The sequence below is a fragment of the Dendrobates tinctorius genome, unplaced genomic scaffold (genome assembly GCF_039654945.1).
Source record: "Dendrobates tinctorius isolate UK_male_01 unplaced genomic scaffold, ASM3965494v1 ptg000211l, whole genome shotgun sequence".
NCBI lineage: Eukaryota > Metazoa > Chordata > Amphibia > Anura > Dendrobatidae > Dendrobates > Dendrobates tinctorius.
Window position 1 is genome coordinate 11,935,070 of NW_027361878.1, and position 22,980 is coordinate 11,958,049.

Below are 22,980 nucleotides of genomic sequence, written 5' to 3' on the forward strand. Positions count from 1 at the left end.
AATCTGCTTAGTTACCAACCTCTCTGGTTTTCTGTGGCTTGGCTTGGGCTTGCTCTCCTCATCGGTGACCCAATCATAACACCACCCCCTCTCCGAGTCTCCGTCTCTCTCTTCTGTCTTTCCAGAGCTCGTCTTTCCTCCATCCTCTCCTGAGCTCTTCTCTCTTATATCTCCTCCTGGGAGTCTGCCCTGCCCCTGGGACTCTCCTTCCTTTTATCTCCTCCCTCTGGAAATCCCCTTCCCAGTCCCGTGACTCCTTGCACCATGACTCTGCAGTTTCCCTAGCCCAAAGCTGTTATTGAGTCCTTTTCTCACTACTCTCTGTCTCCATCTTATAGCCAAAACCCGGTAGTACGTCGTCCTGTACTACTCCAGCTGTTATCCCATACATATATAGTAAAGCATAGTGCAAATCAGCTTTTACATGTTCTTTCCACATCAGACAGGTCCATAGGTCAGTCCACCCACCTACAAAAGTGCATCTTTATAATCCCAAAAAAATATGGTACTTCCATCAAAGTTTTTATCCTCTTAATACATTGCAGTCATCATGTTATACAGCATTGTGTACTTACAATTGTTGATTTGGTCTTTCTACCAAGATAATAATTTCCTCTTCCATTAGATCTATGACATCCCATGATTAAACACTGACTAGCTGATTCCATCTAAGCTCTATGTAGAAACAGGAGGTTTCCCTGCATGAGTCATCAGTCACTGCAGAAATCCCTGGGAGGGGGAGGAGGGAGCAGATGGGTCAGAAGATGAAGAGGGGAATGATAAATGCAGGAATAAGAGACTTCCTGTTTCCATATAGAGAAAAGAGAAGAATTAGCTGGGTAGAAAGGCAAAATGAGCAATTGTAAGTACGCAGCGCTACATAATATGATGACTGCAATATATTAAGAGGTTAAACACTTTGATGGCAGGAGGAGGAGGAGGGCTTCTTTAAACTTCACCTGTGCAACTTAATGTGACTATTACAGGGGGCGCTATCAGTGGGTACAGTAAAAAAAAATCAATGCAACTTTTCGAGAAAGTGTAAGACTACATAGTTGATTTTATTTAATAGCTCGATCACCCAGGTAAAAACCGCTGGGTGGAATACACACGATTTAATTGTATTTTTTTCCCCTTCACTTAAATAGGTGAAAAAATGTTGATAAAATTGACACGCCGCAGATTTGAAAAAAAATTTAATGGGTCAAATCTGCAAGGAAAAAAGCACCGTGTGCATGAGATTTCAGAAATGTCATTCTTGTCGCTGGTACTGTAAAACTCTATTTTTCATTGTTAGAAAACACAAGGTGTGAACAAGCAAGAACAGTGAGGGCAACTATTTCTTCATTATGTGGTGTAGTTACCACTATGTCAGCTAGGGGGCGCTGTGTGGGTGTCCCAGGACGGGTGTACAGGCACATTCAGTGTGGTAACAGGAGCAGGGTCCTAAATGACCATTATGGGTCTCAAGGTGGGTGGCCTTGGGATGCAGGCTCCAGGGTGTATTGATCAGCAGAGGTACTGCTGATCTTTCTGTTACACTGTGTCAGGGAAGCCTGTGTGTGTCTATACATCCTTTAGTGATGTCATAGCCATGTGATCACCTGTGGCTGTGGTTACAGGGCTATGTAATTGAGGTGTTTGGCACATGTGAGAGAGTCTGTCTGAGTGTGGACAGACTTCCATGTGTCCAGGTGGGACACTACAGAGAGTGTATATGGGGAGGACTACAGCTCCCAGCATGTGCTGAGACTCTCAGTCCGAGTCTGAAGCCACGGACATTTCTGTTCCTTTGCCTGAAGTGAAGGTTACATTTCAGTGTTATGCTGCCTTGTGGGTTTATGAAGTTAATAAACCACATGAACTTTGGGAAGAACCTGCCTCATAATTGTCTCCCGCTGCACCTGAGCGAGTCACATCCCTACAATTGGTGGAGGACGCGGGCAGCGATTCCCAGAAGCACATGTGGCAGCGCTGGCGATTCTGAGCCAGGAGAGCAGACGGTCTGACAACCGTGAGTAATACTGACCGAGGTCAGAGAAAGTGACTATTAATATTTGTGGGATACCTCTGAGGAGAAGAGGCATCCGAGAACCTGTGTGGCCGACACAGGTAACAGACAGGAGTCTGTGTTGCAGTGACCAGGGTCAGTGAGAGACTGTGTTCCTGGAGGGGTCAGTGAGCAAGGTCCTGGAGGGTCAGTGTTGGGAGGTTCTGGGAGAGGAATCGGATCCCTGAAGCACGTGATATGACCTTGGACCTGGTGAGGCGTGTGTTGGGCAGTCTCAGGCGGAGACGGATGTCCTGAAGAGCACCCGCTGAGCCCCTGGACCTGGTGAGGCTGGTGTGTTGGGAGACCCTGGGAGGAGGGTCGGCTCCCTGAATAGCACCCGGTGTGCCCTGTGCGTTGGACGGTCTCAGGTGGAGACGGTACGTCCTGAGTGGCACACGAACAGGACATATGAGAGACTGTGCATGTGTTTTTGTTTTTTTTTTCTTTTCCTCTGCAAAACCTGAAGGTGCTTGCTGTGGCTCAGTGGGGTCACGAAGGTCTCGCAGCACAAGGACCTGGTGTTTTCTTTAAGGGATCTGCCCTGGGAGCATTGGTAGCAGACGCTGTCTGTCTACACCATCCTGCTGCAGCTTTATTGCATGTGACTAAGCGGATACAGTAGTTGTGGCTTTACACAACTATTAAGGGTGAGTACCCTGTATTATTGCTGCGTAACCCATTATACCTGCACTGGTAAGGCCCTATGGGCGCGCTTTTGTGGTTTCTTTTATCTTTGAGGGTGACAAGCGGCTTCCAGTAACCCGGCGGGGTTACGAAGGTGACAAGCGGCTTCCGGTGGATCGGCGGGTCCACGAAGATGGCGCAGCAGGAGCTGCAGTGACACCAGCCGCTGTGTGTGTGTGTGAACAGCAGCCGGAGGTGCCGGTGATCAGTGACAGCAGGAGCTGTGGTGGTGCCAGCAAAGACTTGTGTGGTATCGTTAAAAGACAAACTGTACTGTGTGAACTGTGGCCTAAGAGATTCTGCAGGACGGACATGGGGAAATCCCAAAAGGGGGCGGTGACCCAAAAGGGGGCGGTGACCCAAAAGGGGGCGGTGACCCAAATTGGAGTGGTAACCCAAAAAGGGGGCGGTGACCCAAATTGGAGTGGTAACCCAAAAAGGGGTGGAGTCCCAAAAGGGGGCGGTGACCCAAATTGGAGTGGTAACCCAAAAAGGGGTGGAGTTCCAAAAGGGGGCGGTGACCAAAATTGGGGTGGCAACCCAAAGCGGGGAGGTGGTCCAGAAAGGGGCCAAGTGTGAAGAAGTGACAGCACTGGGTGTCTCAGTAGGTACCGCAGTGTATGTGCAGGTCTTTTTCAGAATGTGGAATATCCTTTCCAGGTAGTAATGATGGGCCACAGATGTGTACAGTGATGCTGCACCGGGAAGGAGCCTTTGGTCGGCTGGACTCAGAGAGTCAGGTGACTCTGACAGGAATTCCTCTCGTTTTCTCTCTGACCGAGAAAAACGTCAGGGTTCGCTGTAAACACGGGGTCACGGTGAACTACGCAGTAGACACAGTAGTGTTTGAGGGGGCCAAAGTTGGTGAGTGCCAAGGTAGAGGAATACCACGGGACTTAGTCTATGCCTGGGAGAGGGGCCGGGACTTTCTTTTGTTTGATGACGTTTGGTCTGACGATGGAGATGCTTCGACTGTGGGACAAGCAGACACTGAGACAGTGACGGTTCCTGACATGGACAGGTCAGAGGTAGAACTGACCAGAGGAAGAAGTACATCTGCCCAACTGACGGACCTGACGTCTCCTGATAAGACAGATGGTGGGCTGGGAGATGAGACTACTGGACTAGACACATTGGTGCTGGACGGTAACTGGAGGGATCACTTGACTGGGGTGACTGACCCAGTGGTACCCTTTAACGATATACTTAAAGAGGTAGTAGTGAGACACGTGATGGACAAAAGAGAGCAGGATCGTGAGATACAGCTGATAAAGGAGACTGTAACAGAACATGTCGAACGGGAAAGAGTCCTAAGGCAAGCAGCTGAGCACAGAGTGGATGAGCTGGAGAAGGAAGTCTCTGAGCTCAGAGGTCACCTGTCAGCGTGTAAAACCATGAACAAGACCCTGTTGGAAGATATGGAGGTGCTCAGAGAGGCCCAAGAGAAGCATCAACAGGAGATTCTCAGGAGAGAGGATGAGCGTCGCTACCTGGCAGAGGAGAAAGATAAAGTTCTGCAAGAACTCAGTGGAGTAGTAAAAGGTCTTCTGCAGGAGAAGTGGAGGGGCGAAGACGTACAGCGGCCTTGCCCGACTGATAGCAAGGCAGAACTGCCAAAGCCCATCTTGGAAAAGGGTCCTGAAGACTGTAAATCTCAGGAAGATGGTGAGCCAAGAGCTGCACAAGACAGTCACCCGGTCTTGGCAGATACCTTGAGGCAAGTGTCCGTGGGGAACCCAGAGCCATCTGTCCAGGATGAGAGCAAGTCCATGACCTTCAAGTGTGTGATGGAGGTACCCGAAGACGTGCGAGAAGCGTGTGCCAGCGAAGGTGTGCATGAGACCTTTAAAAAGGCAGTAAAGGCCTATAGTGTGAGCTGGGCACCAGAAACAGACCAGTTGGTGATACTGGCAGAAACGGAAGACACAGAGAGAAGGGTGGCTGTCCTGAAGGAGATGCACCTACAATGTCTCCGCACGAAACAGATGCTCGTGAAGCGTAATTGGAAAGCCGCTCGACGTCTGGAGCTTGCAAGGGAAGCACAAAGTCGGCTGGGCTTTGTGGAAGACATAATTCCGGTGCCCAGAAATCTGGTGGGGAAAGTCGTTGGCAGACTTGGAAAGGTGATGCAGGAGATGGTGAATCGATCCTGTGTGAAGAGAGTGAGGATCCCACCTGCTGGTGAAATCCAAGTCGTTATTGAAGATGACATGGTTCCTGTCATTGTGGTTGGTTCGGTGGAAAGCATTGGGAAGCTTCGCATGCTCCTGGAATATCGGGTAGCGTACCTGAAGGAGATTGAGCAGCTAAGACAGGATCGACTGCAGATGAATGAGCAGATAGAGAACGTCAGGTGGCGTCCACCTCCAACCCAAGGTGTAAGGACCCGAAGGGATCCTCCAAGGAATGAAAGGACAGGTAGTCGAAGGCAAGAACGTCGAGAGTCCGCAAGTGGCCGGTCTAATCTTAGTAACATAGGCCCGAGACTTGGCGGTGGACATAGCGACAGAGGGTCAGACTCAGACCAGCCAGTTGGCCCAGCTGGACGTGGGACTCATGACCGTGCGAACTGGGAGAGCCGGCCAGTGAGAGAAAGGTCGGGTGACGGAGCGCACTGCAGACAGGTGGAGACTAAAGAGTGTCTGGTCACACTGACGGACGTTGACGGGAAGGCCAAAGCCCAAGGCCGAGATACTGACCGCTGGGGGCAGGGGAGGCCTAACGTAAATATGCAGTATGACTACCGAAACAGACGGAGGTGGTCCTCCCGACTGGTAGGGCAAGGTGACATGGGTGCCAGGTCTCAAGATCCCTGGGTGATGTCATGTGTTCAACCCCACAAGTTTGAACAGAGGGGGGAGGTATGTGGTGTAGTTACCACTATGTCAGCTAGGGGGCGCTGTGTGGATGTCCCAGGACGGGTGTACAGGCACATTCAGAGTGGTAACAGGAGCAGGGTCCTAAATGACCATTATGGGTCTCAAGGTGGGTGGCCTTGGGATGCAGGCTCCAGGGTGTATTGATCAGCAGAGGTACTGCTGATCTTTCTGTTACACTGTGTCAGGGAAGCCTGTGTGTGTCTATACAACCTTTAGTGATGTCATAGCCATGTGATCACCTGTGGGTGTGGTTACAGGGCTATGTAATTGAGGTGTTTGGCACATGTGAGAGAGTGTGGAGGGAGTCTGTCTGAGTGTGGACAGACTTCCATGTGTCCAGGTGGGACACTACAGAGAGTGTATATGGGGAGGACTACAGCTCCCAGCATGTGCTGAGACTCTCAGTCCGAGTCTGAAGCCACGGACATTTCTGTTCCTTTGCCTGAAGTGAAGGTTACATTTCAGTGTTATGCTGCCTTGTGGGTTTATGAAGTTAATAAACCACATGAACTTTGGGAAGAACCTGCCTCATAATTGTCTCCCGCTGCACCTGAGCGAGTCACATCCCTACAATTAGTTTTCATTTAAATTTCTATGTTTAGTGTTTCTTTAGTTTACAATAGATTAATAATATATATTACCTGTAATAAACTTTATCTGGGAAAGCAAAATTATTGATGAAGGCTCGTTCCAGCAGCATTAGTTGGTCATTGATCATGCGAACTCTTAGTGGCCTAGACGGGGAGAAGGAAACATGGTGGAAGAGCTGTCATTCCTGACCTTGTGTTCTCCATAAAACAATTATGGAGCAGCTTTGCTTAGGTCTCTGCATGGCTCTGGTCCTCTGGTACAAAACTAGGTGAGTTCCACGCATTTTATACTTATAGGGATTCATGATTTAAAATCAGTGAAAATTAAAGTGAAAATGAACCATAACCTGGATGTCAGGACACATTGTACATGTAACTTACGTCTCTTCCGTGTCTTTCAGCTCTGAAATGGTCTTCTCGAACGCTTCCGAAAATTTCTTATATCTTTCAACTGCGTTCTTTAACGGTACTGAAACACAGATGAGCTGCGTTATTATTATCTCCGAATTTGTGCCTCTGGCCTCGCCTGCATGACTGGTCTGCCTATTCCTGCACCTGTACGCCCATATATCTGGATCATATCTCTGGCAGAATTACTTTTAGGCCAAGCAAAATAGCTGACGAACCCAGTGTGAGAAGCAATGGTGGCCATAGAACTTCTCCATGATTATAAGAATCAGTTACATTAACTTTTTCAAAACTGGACATAAATTGGTTCAAGTCTGCAGTCATTAATGTGAGTGAAGACTTGTGAATCCTCATAGCATGCAGTATGCACACTGTCAGGATTTGTTTGGAGCTGGTAGGCACGTGACTGCATGTATGCGATTTGCATACATGCAGTCACATGCCAACTAGACGTGACACGTCTAGTCTGAATGTGGCCGGAAGTTTTCAAATCGCATCTTTGGGGTCACATTACTGCCTGTGAAGTCTGCCAGCTTGCGCTGTGCGTGCTGTGAGGATTCACAAGTTTGCAGTCACATAGACCGAACCCTTGACAACCCCTTTAAGGCCTATTACCCAATTGGATTCCGTTGGCCGAAAGCCTGGCAGAAAACTCAGTTTCAGCAGTCTTGTAGTAGTCTTCCAGCGTTTCTGCATAATCCACTGGTCCGAGTGGAAGGATGAGACTGTCTGCAAGTCGTAGCAGCACATTACCCGCTGTGCGGGCCACAGTCTGATGGCTGGTAAATCCTACAATCAAATTTAGAAGCTATGAGTCTGACTTTAAGCACAAAGACACGGTGGAGATAATGATCTACACAGTGCAAGGATGGAAAGGAAAAAAACAGTTTATCTATCTGATTAGAATTTCTCCCAGAAGAGAACACATCGATGATTTTTTTTTTTTTCTTTTTTATAAATCCTTTTATTCCTTCATTTTCCTCCCCTTTGATTATAAAACAACTTTGCCATAAATAAATATGACACTTCTCTGTTACATTACTTTGGAAGAATGCTCCTGTGCCTAGGTCCTAGACCCTAGGATATTGCTGTTATATACATTATGGCGCCCCCTACTGTTCTTTTGGTTAGATCAGGCAAGGACGACCTTATTTGCCCAGTTCTGCCATTTACACATACCGTACTCAGTAAGCCAACTCTTTTACATGGGTGGCAAAGATTGTGTAGGCCAGTTAATAAGTAGCGGAAGCCGCTTCTCACCAACACATTGGGCTGATGTTCTAAAAGGGACTTTAAAAAACAGCAGGTGGCGCCATAAGGCCCAGTTCACACTGCGTTCTGGTTCCATTCTAGGAACAGAAACAGATTAATGTGGCAAACCGATCCCTTACACCAAAAAAAATGCAAACCGAAGCAGAAAATTCTTATTCGCTGTATCTCCAGCACGGTACGCTTTTTATTCGGTTTAAGAAATTGCCACCAGACTGAGCCTATATTAGGCTGTGTTCACATGTTGCTTTTTTGCTCTTTTTTTTTTCTGCCTGCAAACGAAGCTGCATAAAAAAGCAGGTTTTGCTACGATTTTGCTTTTTTTTCATGAGTTTTTGCAGCAATTTTTTTTTTGGTTCGGATTATATAGTATGTGTCATTTGTCTACAGTACATATTTAATAAAGTTAATTTTATTAACCATAAACACATGGTTGCGTTTTTTTTCCAGCCTTTTTGTACTTTCTTGTTGCTTTTTATGGTGAAAAAAACGCTGAAAGAATTGACGTACTACAGTTTTCCAATTCGGTCAGGTGTGCATGAAATCTCATAGCTTTCGCTGCTACTGTAAAAAGCACCTTTTAATTTGCGGGGTGAAAAAAAATATTTAAAAAATCCTGCTGAAAAAAATGCAACATGTGAAAATAGCCTTATACTGTGTAACTGCAATAGCTACTCCCAAGCTTTTCCCTTTTTAAATACATCAAATTAATAACTTAATTTAATTTGGATCTGTCGCTAGATTTTACAATGCTAAATGTAGATTATTACATACATCTCTTAAACTTGATCAGGCTGGTGTACTTACTCTGAAAAACCATGCCAGAATTTTTGTAAGTGGCTCAATGGACTCATAAAATGATAATTTTAACACCAAGAAGTAAAAGAATTATAAAAAGAAAAAAAAAAAAGATTATACAGCCTTTCTGACATGGATTTTCATAGTAAATTCACCAGCCCCATCAAGTCAATAAAGATTTTAAATGTATGCAGCTTATGTTTTGATATCTGGTGAGACTGATCTAACAGAATTCACCTATGGGACTTTTATTCATATAGTATAATTCCAGTGTAGACAAATATGTAACGTGCCGAGACCTAGCAGACACGAGTTGTAGTCACAGTCACTTGGAATCAATTTATGAGCAACACAAAGCTGAAATGCCCATGTGAATGAGTTCTTATATCGTAGCGATGGTGCCCTGTGCTGTGGTATGTAGACGATGTGCTACCTGGATCAATATATTTATCTGTATAGTCAAATGTGTCAAACGCAGTGTGATAGGCAGGATAGATCCGGGCGGAGGTCTTGCTCTGTGGAGTGAAGAAGAGAGATATAGCTACATCACATAAGGAGAACATAATTACTAGGGACTGTGCTAAGAAGAATTTTAGCATTGTTGAAATTGTACTTAGTAGATTAATATACAAAAAAAAGCACAGATTAAGGCTGTGTGCCCACGATGCGATTTTTAAGCGTTTTTGCCGCGATTTTCGGCACGAAAACGCTGCGAAAACGTTTAAAAATCTTGTACATGATGCCCCCCATGCATTCCTATGGCATTCCGCACATGCTGTGCTAATGCTGCGCTTTTTTCCGCGGCGGAAGCGCATCGCGGAAAAAATCGCAGCATGCTTATTCTTTTGTGCGGAATCGCAAAGAATTGCCGCGATTCCGCACCCATAGGAATGCATGAGAATCGCTTACTTCCCGCATGTGGCTATGCCCACCATGTGGGAAGTTGTGTCTCATGTGCGGTTGGTACCCACGGTGTGGAGGAGAGGAGACTGTCCTCCAGGCCCTGGGCACCCTACCCCTGTAAAAAAAAGAATAAAAAATCGGGGTATATTTACCTTCCGACGTCCGGTGCTACCATCTCGGGCCTCAGCGTTCCCAGTAATGCCTTGCGGCAAGGTCCTGTGATGACGTGGTCTTGCGAGATCGCTATAGTAACGCGAGACCAACGTCATCACAGGTCTCGCAAGGCATCGCTGGGAACGCTGAGGCCGGGATGGCAGCGCGGGACGTCGGAAGGTAAATATACCCCGATTTTTTATTTTTTTATCATTTTTAACATTTTATCTTTTACTATTGATGCCGCATAGGCGGCCTCAATAGTAAAAACCTGGTCACACTTGTCAAACACTATGTTTGACGAGTGTGACCAACCTGTCAATCACTTTCCAAGCGATGCTTCAAATCGCTTGGAAAGTGCTTGAGAAAATCGCGGCAAAATCGCAAACATAATCACGGTAAAATCGTGGGAAAACTGTGCGGGAAAAAACGCGCGATTTCTGGGAAGGAGTCCGGTTTTCATTGTGCGTTTTAAAATGCTACGTGGGCACATAGCCTAAAGGGGTTTTCTACTCCAGGGCAAATTTTCTGCAAGCACTGCAGCTTTTCGATTGAACCTGTTCAGATTGTCCATGTTGTTTTACGCACTGTGCGCCTGCGACAAAACCATGTAGACATGTTTGTTTTATGATCGGAGTCAAATACCAAAATTACCCATCAAGTTTCTGGGTCATTGAAAATCGCAGACAGCACATGGGTAGCACCAGCCCGCGGTCAGTAAACGGTCCGTGATTAAAGGGGTTGTCCGGTCTTAAGCTACAAGTCTGCAGTCACTGCCTTGTGAATCCTCACATCGCAAAAAAAATTGCCGTAAGAGAAAATCACTGATGGTAAAAACTGGCACTGAACAAACACTGATAAAAATCAGCCCAGTTTTTATACTTGCAAGAAAAAAAAAAACCTGACATGTGACTAGGGCTAATGCAGACTGTAGGTCTAGACGACAGCAAGAAAAGTAATTCAATATTTTTCACATTCCTTTCAAAGGGTTAATTTATACTTTTTTTTTTACTCCGTGTTTATTTAAGCAGCTTGATAGATCTTTTTCATGGGTTAATCTCAGTTACCGTGTCGTAGGTGTATGCGAGGTCCATGCTTGTGATGCCCAAATAATGAAGGAATGGAGCATAGTCACTGCCGGCACCGAGTGTGCCCAACCTGTATGGAAAAATGAAGGTATTAGATGAAAAGTAATATGATTTTCGCTGTCAGTGCAGTCATGATAAATCAATTTCAAAACGGATATTGACAAGCCTGATGGATCCAATATTCCTCATAGTAAATAAATAATAAATCTCATTAAGCCCAGTGTCCAATATTTTTTATTGAAATTTAGTATAGTGTATTCTATTACAGCCGACAAACTGCCGTAGTTTGTTTGTTTTTTTGTTTTTTTTACTGGATAGAATATTATAGCAAGCTATAGAGTCTGTTGGCCATTTTATAGCCACAAACCTACATTACAGCCTCGTTACTAATTATTAAGTATGCCTCTCCCAAAATTAGGAACGATTCCTTTACAATGAAGAGCGTCCATCACTGTATAGTATAAAAAAAAAAATAGTTTGCTTTACTAATGTAGAAATGCAATGCAGATGATGATAAAATATATACAAAACAGGTAAAAAAAAAAAAAGAAAAAGAAAGTGCACACGCTGATATGAGAAAATCTCCAGGGGTGTTGCCCCCTGACGAAGCACTGCACGGTGGTCCAGGTAAGTTATACTGTACTAGCTATTGAACCCTTTCTATTACCGAGTGGCGAGCATTTTTATTGTTACGTTTATACAGTGCCAAGGGTCTCCTGACCCAAACTATCAGCATCATAGGCATATATGTACTGTTATATTGCATCAGGAGACCCATGGCTGGTCTGTGCATTGCGGTCTGTACACAGAGCGTGAAATATAATACACTTGTGTGAAAGCGGCCAACAAGGGAGACCTCAGCAGATAAGTAAGGTGGTGAGCCTAAAAGTAACCGTACAGGAGATAAATCATAAAAAGACACCTGACAGCAGAATGGTGCTTACCCACACCAACACGTGTTTCGCCACTGCTTCCCCAGGGGGTGACATCTTGCTAATATCAATGTGTGTACATTCCATTTTTTTAATCTGTTTATGCTTCTATTTTATTATTGTTTGTATTGCGTTTATACATTAATTAAGAAAATGTTTTTATATATATTTTATGGGGTGGTGCATCCTTTTATTGTATAAGAATTGCATCAAATAACCACGGAAAACCTGATTAAAAAAAAAAAATGCAAGTGTGACTGAAACTATAAAAGCGTGACTTACCGAGGAATTAGTTTCCCATGCAGTGAGCTGGTTCGATTAAAGTGACGGATCCAGTTGTCATAGACACTCAGGGAAGCACTGACAGGTGTTGCCACCTATGAGGATTATAGGAGGCAATGGTTAATACGCAGATCTAAAAATGGACCAGTCGTGGTTACCATTTCTTCTGGTCAAGGGTTTGGATTGCACATATATGACCGTCTCTAATTTTATAATCTTATGTTACCTGAGGTATTTAGTGAAACCAATTATTGGTTCTTTTTGAGTCAAGTCCTAAACCTTCTTGCTGAGATTTCAGAGAATATTAGATAAACTTCACGGAGTAAAAATTGAAGTTCTGCCTTTGGAAAGAGCCATCAATGATTAATCATTGGTGTCCGATTTCCTAGGTCGGTTTAATCGGCGGGAAGTGGATGCAGCACTCCATCTTGAATAAGGCTTAGATACCGTATCAGACATAGCTGCTGGTATAAAGAATGATGTATCTGTGCAAACTATGAAGGGTCAGCAGTGCAAGCTGACATGCAGCCAAGCCCCTTTATTTTGCTGATCAGCAAGGGTCCTGAACAAAGATAAGTAAATCGATTCAGAGGACCCTAGTAAAGGTGCCCATGTCAGTATTTTGTGACTGCTGGGAGTCCTGTGAGTTGCCTCCTACCAGACTATATCAGCACCTCCTCTCTTGATTAGCTGGCCTGGAGTGCGGTTATTCCAGGCCGGCTAATCAAAAGTGGAGTCGCGGATGCTGGCAATCAGGAGTAAGTTTGCAGGGCTCCCATCCAGTGGTCATGTGGCGCCCCTGAGGGTTCAGTCGCCACAGAGGTACTGCACCTCCTCCTGAGGATGGAGTGAAGGAAGTGCTGCAGCAGACTCCTGTGATCTGGAGCTGCTGGCACAGGGAAGAGCCATAGAAAGCCTGATTCTTGAGAAGGAAGATAGTTTAGTACGGAACGTAAGGAGAAGAAGAGAACTAAGGATTGGGGTCAGAGCAGAGCCCTTCCTCAAGTTCTAAGCGCATGGCCGGGGTCCCGTCTCCGAGGTTGTATGGATTCTGATGTTCCTGCAGCAGACACCGGAGGAATAGAAGTTGTCACCACTTTTTTCCCACCTAAGACTTGGGGGCACTACAGCAACGTGAGTGAGCCAGGACTTTATAGCAAGGAGTCCCCGAAGCAGGCTACAGCTGTCTGCCTGACAAGTAGAGTTCTAAGTAACATCAAGAAGGAGGAACTTGAGTTTAATACGCAACTACAAGTACTTCAGATTAGGCGCTAGTGTGGAGACGTTCAGAGAAGGCACATGTTGGAGGAGTGCTGGAAAGGTGTACGTTGCCTTGTCTGGGGAGTTGGCTGAGCCCCTGACCTGGAGGTCACGGCACCGAAGTGGGCACCTGTATGCGCAACAGACTGTGAGTAAAGCTTTGGAACTACATGCCCTTGTGTCCTCCACTTATTCTTGCGCCTTACACCCGGCTCTGCTACATCTGCTTCTTTACACCATCTCCCCACTTGCCAACCTCATCTACACCGCCCTGGGACTACAGCTCCACCTGTGGGGAGCTTCAACATCATTGCTGCACCAACCACACCATCTGTCCCAGAGAAGCAACCCTACAGCGCTGGTCAAACTGACCAGAAACCACAGGTGGCGTCACGAATCATCTCAACAACTTTATCCCCATCAATCTACCCCTTTTACATTGACCGCCTGAGGCCACGGACCGGGTCACCGCCACTGTGACATTTCCCATTGTAATCAACGGGCCCGGCACCAAGTACCCCACGGCCTCTGGGGGCGAGTCAATTTTGGCGTCACGAACAGGATGACAAAGCCCGGTACCACTGGGTCCTGTGTGCCGAAGATTTATTGGACTTAAAATTGCTGAAAATGTGCAAAATAACCAAAATGATAGACTGTAAAATGGACTCCCAAAATGACCGCCGGCGCGGTGAAGAAGGGCGTGACAACGTGGGTGGCCCTAAGAAAAGAGCGCAAACTGTCCTGGGCCTCCCCTGCCTGAACCTCTATGCAACAGCAACATGGCCCACCCCCAGAGGGGTTCGTATACTGGCTTGGTATGGAGGCAGAGGAAGAAGACGCCGCCCCAGGAAGGAGGAGCAAACCCCTGTGGTGGGAAAGGAGCCCAGGAAGGAGAATGCCAGGACGCCATGATGTAAGAAGGACGGAGGCCTGAGGAGCGCGCGGAAGCTGAGCTTGTCTTCCCCGGCGCACTAGGCGAAGGCTCCAACTCTACTTCCACGATGGACCGCCAGCAGCTGGAGGAAGAAATTGCCCAGCTGAATGACAACCTGCAGCTGAGGCAGGCCTTGCTGAAGCAGCGGAGGCAGTGCACCCAGGAGGGGCCTGCTGAGGAGATACCCGTCACCGCTGCACCAGCCTCATCGCCGGCAGCATCTGCTACCCCCGCGGCACCCGTAACATCGCCGCCAGCCTTTGCTGACGCCATCCACCCTAGCACCACTGCCAGATGCCGCCACCTGCCAGGAGGTGTTATCCTCAGGTCCAGGGACCGACATCGTTGTGGAGGCTGTGCTCCTGCCCAGACCTGATGCGGCTGCGCAGATCCGTCACTGGCACCTGCTGCTACCGCTAACCTGACCTCTCCAACACCGGAGGATGCTCCACCCGACCAGCTGCCGACGCCTGCGGAGGACCTGAATGGCCATGAGGAAAAAGGTACTGCCGTCGCCCCTAAGTCCTGGGAAGCCCTGTCAGGCCCCATCGGGTCCCCGCCTGTCCCGACAGTCACCGCAGCCTCCATGTCCATAGCAGCAGTGACACCAGCTGCGCCCCCACCAACACAGTGCACACCAGCCACACAGACACCGGGTGTGAAATCCATGATCCTGGTGCTAGGCAAGGTGCCTATGGACAGAAATGGTCCTGTGCTTGCACAGCCATCAAGTGGCAGCAACCAAGTTTTACCATGCAAGCGACCAAAAACCAGAACACCTACCGCACCATCAATAGCTGCTGAGATACCACCACAGGCAGCCATCCCCAAAGTCCAACAGGAGGACTATGGACATTATATTAAGCCAGCAGGACATGGACATCCTGAAAGTCTTCCCTGGAAGCAAAAGAAATCTGCTTCTACCAACCCAGGAGGAGACCATCACTAGAACATTTACCAGTAACTGAACTGTTACCCAGGAGGGTATTGTCACCGTTGTGCCCCATTGTTTATCTTGTTGCCAGTTTTTGCCTAGTTTTTGGCATCAGTTTTCCCCTTTTTATACAGAACTACAGTGATCATGAACTTGAAATGATTCACAAACTTTGCTTGTAAATACTTTGCGCCTCTTAAGGTGCTCTTTCTTGGTTTTACATGAACAGTCTTCAACAAGGACTACCTCAGACCTGGAGTTCTGCTCCAACCCCAAGGACACTGCAAGAAATCCCGGCTGGGAGCGGTGTCCAGCCCTTGCAAGAATTATTGCTGTCTTACTGTGAAGTATTTTATAATGTGCCTTTTGAAAATGTTGGTAACAATGTTTAGCTGCAGTACTAGAAATGGATGTTTTGCAGAAAGTAGTTTAGAAGTAATCTTTAATAAAAATGTGAAGCTTTGAATAAAAATTTTGAATTCAGGTGACGAACCAGGAGTCAGCGGTTATCACCTATGGGTCTAGAAGAAACAGCAGAATGTGAAAATGTGAATGATAAAGGAAAATATGTTGCAGCAAGGATAGTAGGCCCTGAACTGGTAGTGAACATCTTAGCAACGGTTACTGTTATGATTGAGTCACCGTAGGAGGCAAAAACAGAAATGCTAGCTAAGTCCAGAAAACCAGAGAGGTTGGCAGCTATCGGACTGCAGACCCCTGATCCTATCCACAACAACTAACAGTAGCCGTGGGGGGTTCCTACGATGCCCTAGACCCCTCGATCACAGCCGGAGAATTAAATAGGCCTAAAGAAAGAAAGGGGAAATCTAAACTGCCCCAGAGCAGACCCCAAAGCAATAGGCAGCCCCCAACATATAATGACGGTGAAGCAAGATGAAAACACAAACACAGACAGAAAGATAGACTGAGCAAAGACGGGGCCCAAGCTAACTAGATAGGAAAGGACAGGAAGGCTGCTGTCTGCAATCCGTGAAAAACCCTATGAAAATAAGAGCCAACAGACTGACAGAGAAAAAGGCCCTGAAGACGCTAGGCTTCAAAAAAGCTATGTCAGTACTCAGGAATATTCTGAAGACAGAGCAACCGGCAAAAGGAGATTCAGCTCACCCCAGCAGGGAATGGCAGAATCCAGAAAAGCAAGGAAAAAAAAAAACACCACTGCTAACAGGCAAAGCAGAAAACTTCGCTTTAGAGGAGCAGGAATCAGACTGGTGTCCTAGAAGTCCACAGAGAAATCACCCGCAGGGCAGAAGGGCGTTGGCAGCCTTATATCCAGTCTGTGACTCCACTCAGCCAGTCATCCTCATTAGGCTCAGGTGCCTGATAATCAGGCTCATTACCTTCCTTTACCAGAATAGGGAGTTCACCAGACCTCAGTGACGAAGGGGAAAATGAACTCACAACAGGTTACTGCCAATAGCACTTTGAATTAGGTAAAATGTTAAATTATAGGAAGTCTGTTAACTTGTTCTGCAACGTTTAAGAATCAGTGCCTCCCATATTGGAAAGTTTAGTTTAAAAATTGTTCACCTGTTAAAATACATTTTAAAAAATTTTGTATGTTCCTTACATAACAACCTTTGTTTCACTTGCAGCCCGCGGACGTGCTGTGCTTAACGGGGGGGTATGTGGCGCCCCTGAGGGTTCAGTCGCCACAAAGGTACTGCACCTCCTCCTGGGGTGTGGTACCCCACTATCCAGGTAAGATGGAGGCACCTGACCACACTCCAACACCTGCATCCCACACAACATAGTAGTGTAGCAAAGCACCTTTGGTGGCTCCCTGCTTGGAACACGAAGAGTGCTGGGAGGTGAGTGGAACTTAGACTGCACAAGAGAGCGGGAGAATGTTAGGAAAAGGGTCAGACTGTGAGAGAAGATCCCCTGAGAGGGATAGAGTGAAGGAAGTGCTGCAGCAGACTCCTGTGACCTGGAGCTGCTGGCACAGGGAAGAGCCATAGAAAGCCTGATTCTTCAGAAGGAAGATAGTTTAGTACGGAACGTAAGGAGAAGAAGAGAACTAAGGACTAGGGTCAGAGCAGAGCCCTTCCTCAAGTTCTAAGCGCATGGCCAGGGTCCGGTCCCCGAGGTTGTATGGATACTGATGTTCCTGCAGCAGACAACGGAGGAATAGAAGTTGTCACCACTTTATTCCCACCTAAGACTTGGGGGCACTACAGCAACGTGAGTGAGCCAGGACTTGATAGCAAGGAGTCCCCGAACCAGGCTACAGCTGTCTGCCGTACAAGTAGAGTTCTAAGTAACATCAAGAAGGAGGAACTTGAGTTTAATACGCAACTACAAGTACTTCAGATTAGGCGCTAGTGTGGAGACGTTCAGAGAAGGCACATGTTGGAGGAGTGCTGGAAAGGTGTACTTTGCCTTGCCTGGGGGAGTTGGCTGAGCCCCTGACCTGGAGGACACGGCACCGAAGTGGGCACCTGTATGCGCAACAGACTGTGAGTAAAGCCTTGGAACTACATGCCCTTGTGTCCTCCACTTATTCTTGCGCCTTACACCCGGCTCTGCTACATCTGCTTCTTTACACCATCTCCCCACTTGCCAACCTCATCTACACTGCCCTGGGACTACAGCTCCACCTGTGGGGAGCTTCATCATCATTGCTGCACCAACCACACCATCTGTCCCAGAGAAGCAACCCTGCAGCGCTGGTCAAACTGACCAGAAACCACAGGTGGCGTCACGAATCATCTCGACAACTTTGTGACTAAGGACCCGTAGTCGGCCATATCGCGGCCCTATAGTGACCGGCCTTTGCCGGGTTAGTCGTGTTCACATTACAGTGTATTCTTGTGTTGATCCCCTGCGTGGGCAATTATTGTTAGCTTGTTTGGTTGCTCAGGATAGCCCTAAAGGCATCCTTATATATAAAAGTTATACTTTAAAGTACATCCCGTCTCCCGCCTCGTCACTGCATCCGGCGTACCTGCGAGTACTACATAGGGGCCTGTGAATTAATTCACTCATCTCTAGTCTTCAATTTTGGAAGTCCAATAGTGATGCGCGAACGTGTGTAATGCAGGTGTCTGGATGCAACGCACGGATAACGCAAGGCAGGAGCAGTCAGTGGTCGATATATTCCTATTGAATTGCAATAGTAATTCTACAGTAATTTAAAGTAACTCTGATAATTAGTTATAATAATAAAGCAAGTCAACATTGAAACAAACAATAAGCTTGGGATGTCAAATAAAGTCTGTCACTATATAGCGGCTCCCTTAACGAAGATGGTGCACCCATTGGGGAGAGTCACCGCATAAGTTCCCTCTACAGCTCTATGTTAGGAGTGTGTCACGTCCTCCTGCGAGATCTGGGGTTAGGCGGTTCTGTGAATCGCAAGTCTTCCAATTAGCCTGTGTAGTGTATTGTAGTTTGTTCCTCATAATAAATGGACTTCATTTCCTTTGGCACTGAACATAGTAACATAGTTAGCAAGGCCAAAAAAAGACATTTGTCCATCCAGTTCACCCTATATTCGGTCAGAATAAATTCCCAGATCTACGTCCTTCTAAAGAACCTAATCACTGTAAGATACAATACTGTTACGCTCCAGGAAGACAATAGTAACATAGTTGGCAAGGCCGAAAAAACTATTGGTATACACATAGCAAATATACTTAAGAACCCACCTTTACAAAACAAAAATTCATCATGGTACATATGCAGAATCTATTTGGCACCACTCTTAGAGAGCTTGTCAGTATTGTAATGTAAAGGAAAAGCTTTAACCCCTTTCTGTCATGTGACGTACTATCCCGTCCATGTGCCCTGGGACTTAATTCCCAGGGACGGGATAGTACGTCACAGCGATCAGCGGTGCCCACGTGGTGAGCGCCGCTGATCGCTGCTGGGTGTCCGCTGATTATCACAGCTGACACCCGGCACAATGTGTCAGGGGACACGTTAACCCCTTGCACACCGCGATCAAACACGATCGCGGTGTACCGGGGGTTAACGGGAAGCATCGGCAGGGAGGGGGCTCCCTCTGTGCTTCCCTGAGCCCCCCACAGCAGCGCAATGTGCAGCGCTGCTGCGGGGGGCTCCATCCCTGCAGGTCCCCGAATCCAAGATGGCGACGGGGACCTTCGGGGGCCTGCAGGGAGCTGGCTTCCTCATGTCTGCAAAGCGCAGGCAAGGAGGAAGCCTTGTGCAGTGCCTGTGACAGATCGCTGATCTGTCACAGTGATCTGTGATGTGGCAGATCAGCGATCTGTCACAGGACAGTGATGTCCCACCTGGGACAATGTAATAAAGTTAAAAAAAAAAAGTGTAAAAATAATTTTTTAAAAAATCGCTAAATCAATTAAAACAAAAAAAAAATATTTCCTAATAAATTCATTTTTTGGAAATAAAAAAAAAAACAATAAAAGTGCACATATTTGGTATCGCCGCGTCCGTAACGACCCGCCCTATAAAACTGTCCCATTAGTTAACCCCTTTAGCGAACCCCTTAAAAAATAAAAATTAAAAACGAAGCAAAAAATAATGATTTATTATCATACCGCCGAACAAAAAGTTCAATAACGCGCGATCAAAAATACGCATATAAATATGCATGGTACCGCTGAAAATGTCATCTTGTCCCGCAAAAAACGAGCCGCTATACAGTGTCATCAGTGAAAAAATAAAAAAGTTATAGCTCGCAGAATAAAGCGATGCAAAAATAATTATTTTTTATATAAAATTGTTTTCATTGCATAAAAGCGCCAAAACATAAAAAAAACCTAAATGAGGTATCGCTGTAACCGTACTGACCCGAAGAATAAAACCGCTTTATCAATTTTATCGCACGCGGAACGGTGTAAACGCACCCCCCAAAAGAAATTCATGAAACGCTGGTTTTTGTTCATTCTGCGTCCCAAAAATCGGAATAAAAAGCGATCAAAAGATGTGACGTGCTCTAACATGGTACCAATAAAAACGTCTACTCGTCCCGCAAAAAATAAGACCTCACATGACTCAGTGGGTCAAAATATGAAAAAATTATAGCTCTCAATATGTGGTAATGCAAAAACTATTTTTACAATAAAAAGCGTCTTTTAGCGTGCGACAGCCGCCAAACATAAAAACCGCCAAAAATAGTAAATCAAACCTCCCGTTATCACCCCCTTAGTTAGGGAAAAATAATAAAATTAAAAAAATGTATTTATTTCCATTTTCCCATTAGGGATAGGGCTAGGGTTAGGGCTAGAGTTAGGGCTGAGATTAGGGTTAGGGGTGTGTTGGGGTTAGGATTGGAGTTAGAATTGGGGGTTTCCACTGTTTGGGCACATCAGGGGCTCTCCAAATGCAACATGGCATCTGATCTCAATTCCAGCCAATTCTGAGTTGAAAAAGTCAAATGGTGCTCCTTCCCTTCCAAGCTCTGCTATGCGCCCAAACACTGTTTTACCCCCACATATGTGGCATCAGCCTACTCAGAACAAATTGCAAAACAACTTTTGTGGTCCAATTTCTCCTGTTGCCCTTAGGAAAATAAAAAATTGGGGGCAAAAATATCATTTTTGTGGAAAAAAATGTTTTTTTTATTTTCACGCCCGGGCATTATAAACTTCTGTGAAGCACTTGGGGGTTCAAAGTGCTCACCACACATCTAGATAAGTTCCTTGGGGGATCTAGTTTCCAAAATGGTGTCATTTGTGGGGGGTTTCCACATTTTTGGTACATCAGGGGTTTTCCAATTGCAACATGGTGTCCGATCTCAATTCCAGCCAAAAAAGTCAAATGGCGCTGCTTCCCTTCTGAGCTCTGCCATGTGCCCAAATAGTGGTTTATACCCACATATGGGGTATCAGCATACTCAGGACAAATTGCACAATAACTTTTAGGGTCCTGTTACCCTTGGGAAAATAAAAATTGGGGGTGAAAAGATCATTTTTGTGGAAAAAATATGATTTTTTAATTGTACCGCTGTACGTTATAAACTTCTGTGAAGCCCTTGTTGGTTAAAAGTTCTCACCACATATCTAGATAAGTTCCTTGGGGGGTCTAGTTTCCAAAATGGGGTCACTTGTGCGGGGTTTCCACTGTTTAGGTACATCAGGGGCTCTCCAAACGTGACATGGCGTCTGATCAGAATTCTAGCCAATTTTGCATTGAAAAAGTCAAACGGCGCTCCTTCCCTTCTGAGCTATGCCATACGCCGAAACAGTGGTTCCCCCCCACATATCAGGTGTCAGCGTACTCAGGACAAACTGCACAATAACTTTTGCAGTCCAACTTCTCCTGTTACCCTTGGTAAAATAAAAAAAATTGAACCTGAAGTATTTTTTTTGTGAAAAAAAGTTAAATGTTAATTTTTTTAAATATTCAAAAAATTCCTGTGAAGCACCTGAAGGGTTAATAAACTTCTTGAATGTGGTTTTGAGCACCTTAAGGGGTGTAGTTTTTAGAATGGTGTCACTTTTGGGTATTTTCTATTATATAGACCCCTCAAAGTGGCTTCAAATGTGATGTGGTCCGTAAAAATAAAATGGTGTTGCAAAAATGAGAAATCGCTGGTCAACTTTTAACCCTTATAACTTCCTAAGAAAATAAAATTTTGGTTCCAAAATTGTGCTGATGTAAAGTAAACATGTGGGAAATGTTACTTATTAAGTTTTCTGTGTGCCGTATCTCTGTGATTTAAGGGCATAAAAATTAAAAGTTGGAAAATTGCGAAATTTTCAAAATTTCGCCAAATTTCTGTTTTTTCACAAATAAACGCAAGTTATATGAATGAAATTTTACCACTAGCATGAAGTACAATGTGTCACGAGAAAATAGTGTCAGAATCACCAGGATCCATGGAAGCGTTCCAGAGTTATTACCTCATAAAGGGACTGTGGTCAGAATTGTAAAAATTGGCCCGGTCATGAACGTGCAAACCAGCCTTGGGGGTAAACGGGTTAATGGCCTGTAATACAGATTAAATGGATACCTTTGGTGAAATGCGCTTTGTTCTTCCATAATCATCATTTGGCGTTTTCTGCTAATTAGACTTCGGTGCACAGGGGACGGACTGTGCACACGGTCTTCTCCTCCTTGTCTGTGGTTCCTCAGCCCCTCCGCCTGCCTCCAGTCTGTGAATCAGATATCAAAGAAACAATTTTCGGATTTAAACGTGCGCTGCTAGACAAAACGACTCCTTTCCAGATTGTGTACTTGTATACTTTTATTTTCCCAACGCGTTTCGAAGTCTCAAACTTCTTCCTCAGGGGATGACATGTACAAACAGACAGAGTAGCTCCCAGTTTTATACATACAAATTTCAAATATTGGCGCCAAAGGTCACATGTTACAGGGAAAGAATGTCAAAGGTCATCAGTAACAAAAAAATGTACAAAAAATGTTTAAAACTGTATTGTTTCCACCTTAATAAATTCTCTTAAAATATTTATTTGCAGGTCATAAAAAGAAGAATGAAAAAATTTGAAATGAATATATAAAAGGATAGACCTGTGCTAGAACTATAAAAAAGGGGGGAAGGGAGCAGTAAATCACAGCTCAAACCATCATCCCAAATATAAAATTTTATAGTTCTAGCACAGGTCTATCCTTTTATATATTCATTTCAAATTTTTTCATTCTTCTTTTTATGACCTGCAAATAAATATTTTAAGAGAATTTATTAAGGTGGAAACAATACAGTTTTAAACATTTTTTGTACATTTTTTTGTTACTGATGACCTTTGACATTCTTTCCCTGTAACATGTGACCTTTGGCGCCAATATTTGAAATTTGTATGTATAAAACTGGGAGCTACTCTGTCTGTTTGTACATGTCATCCCC

The 22,980-nt window shown here is 45.5% G+C and overlaps 1 protein-coding gene across 1 annotated transcript in view; it reads right to left on the minus strand.

Annotated features, from left to right (window-relative positions):
- NAALADL1 (N-acetylated alpha-linked acidic dipeptidase like 1) overlaps positions 1 to 22,980 on the minus strand; it is a 104,678-nt gene that overhangs the window by 8,920 nt on the left and 72,778 nt on the right. The window contains exons 13-18 of the mRNA XM_073554443.1: positions 12,040 to 12,134; positions 10,805 to 10,895; positions 9,115 to 9,196; positions 7,230 to 7,403; positions 6,588 to 6,675; positions 6,258 to 6,350 (exon numbers count right to left, since the gene is read on the minus strand). Coding sequence (XP_073410544.1) covers positions 6,258 to 6,350; positions 6,588 to 6,675; positions 7,230 to 7,403; positions 9,115 to 9,196; positions 10,805 to 10,895; positions 12,040 to 12,134 — 623 coding nt within the window. The remainder of the gene's footprint in view (positions 1 to 6,257; positions 6,351 to 6,587; positions 6,676 to 7,229; positions 7,404 to 9,114; positions 9,197 to 10,804; positions 10,896 to 12,039; positions 12,135 to 22,980) is intronic.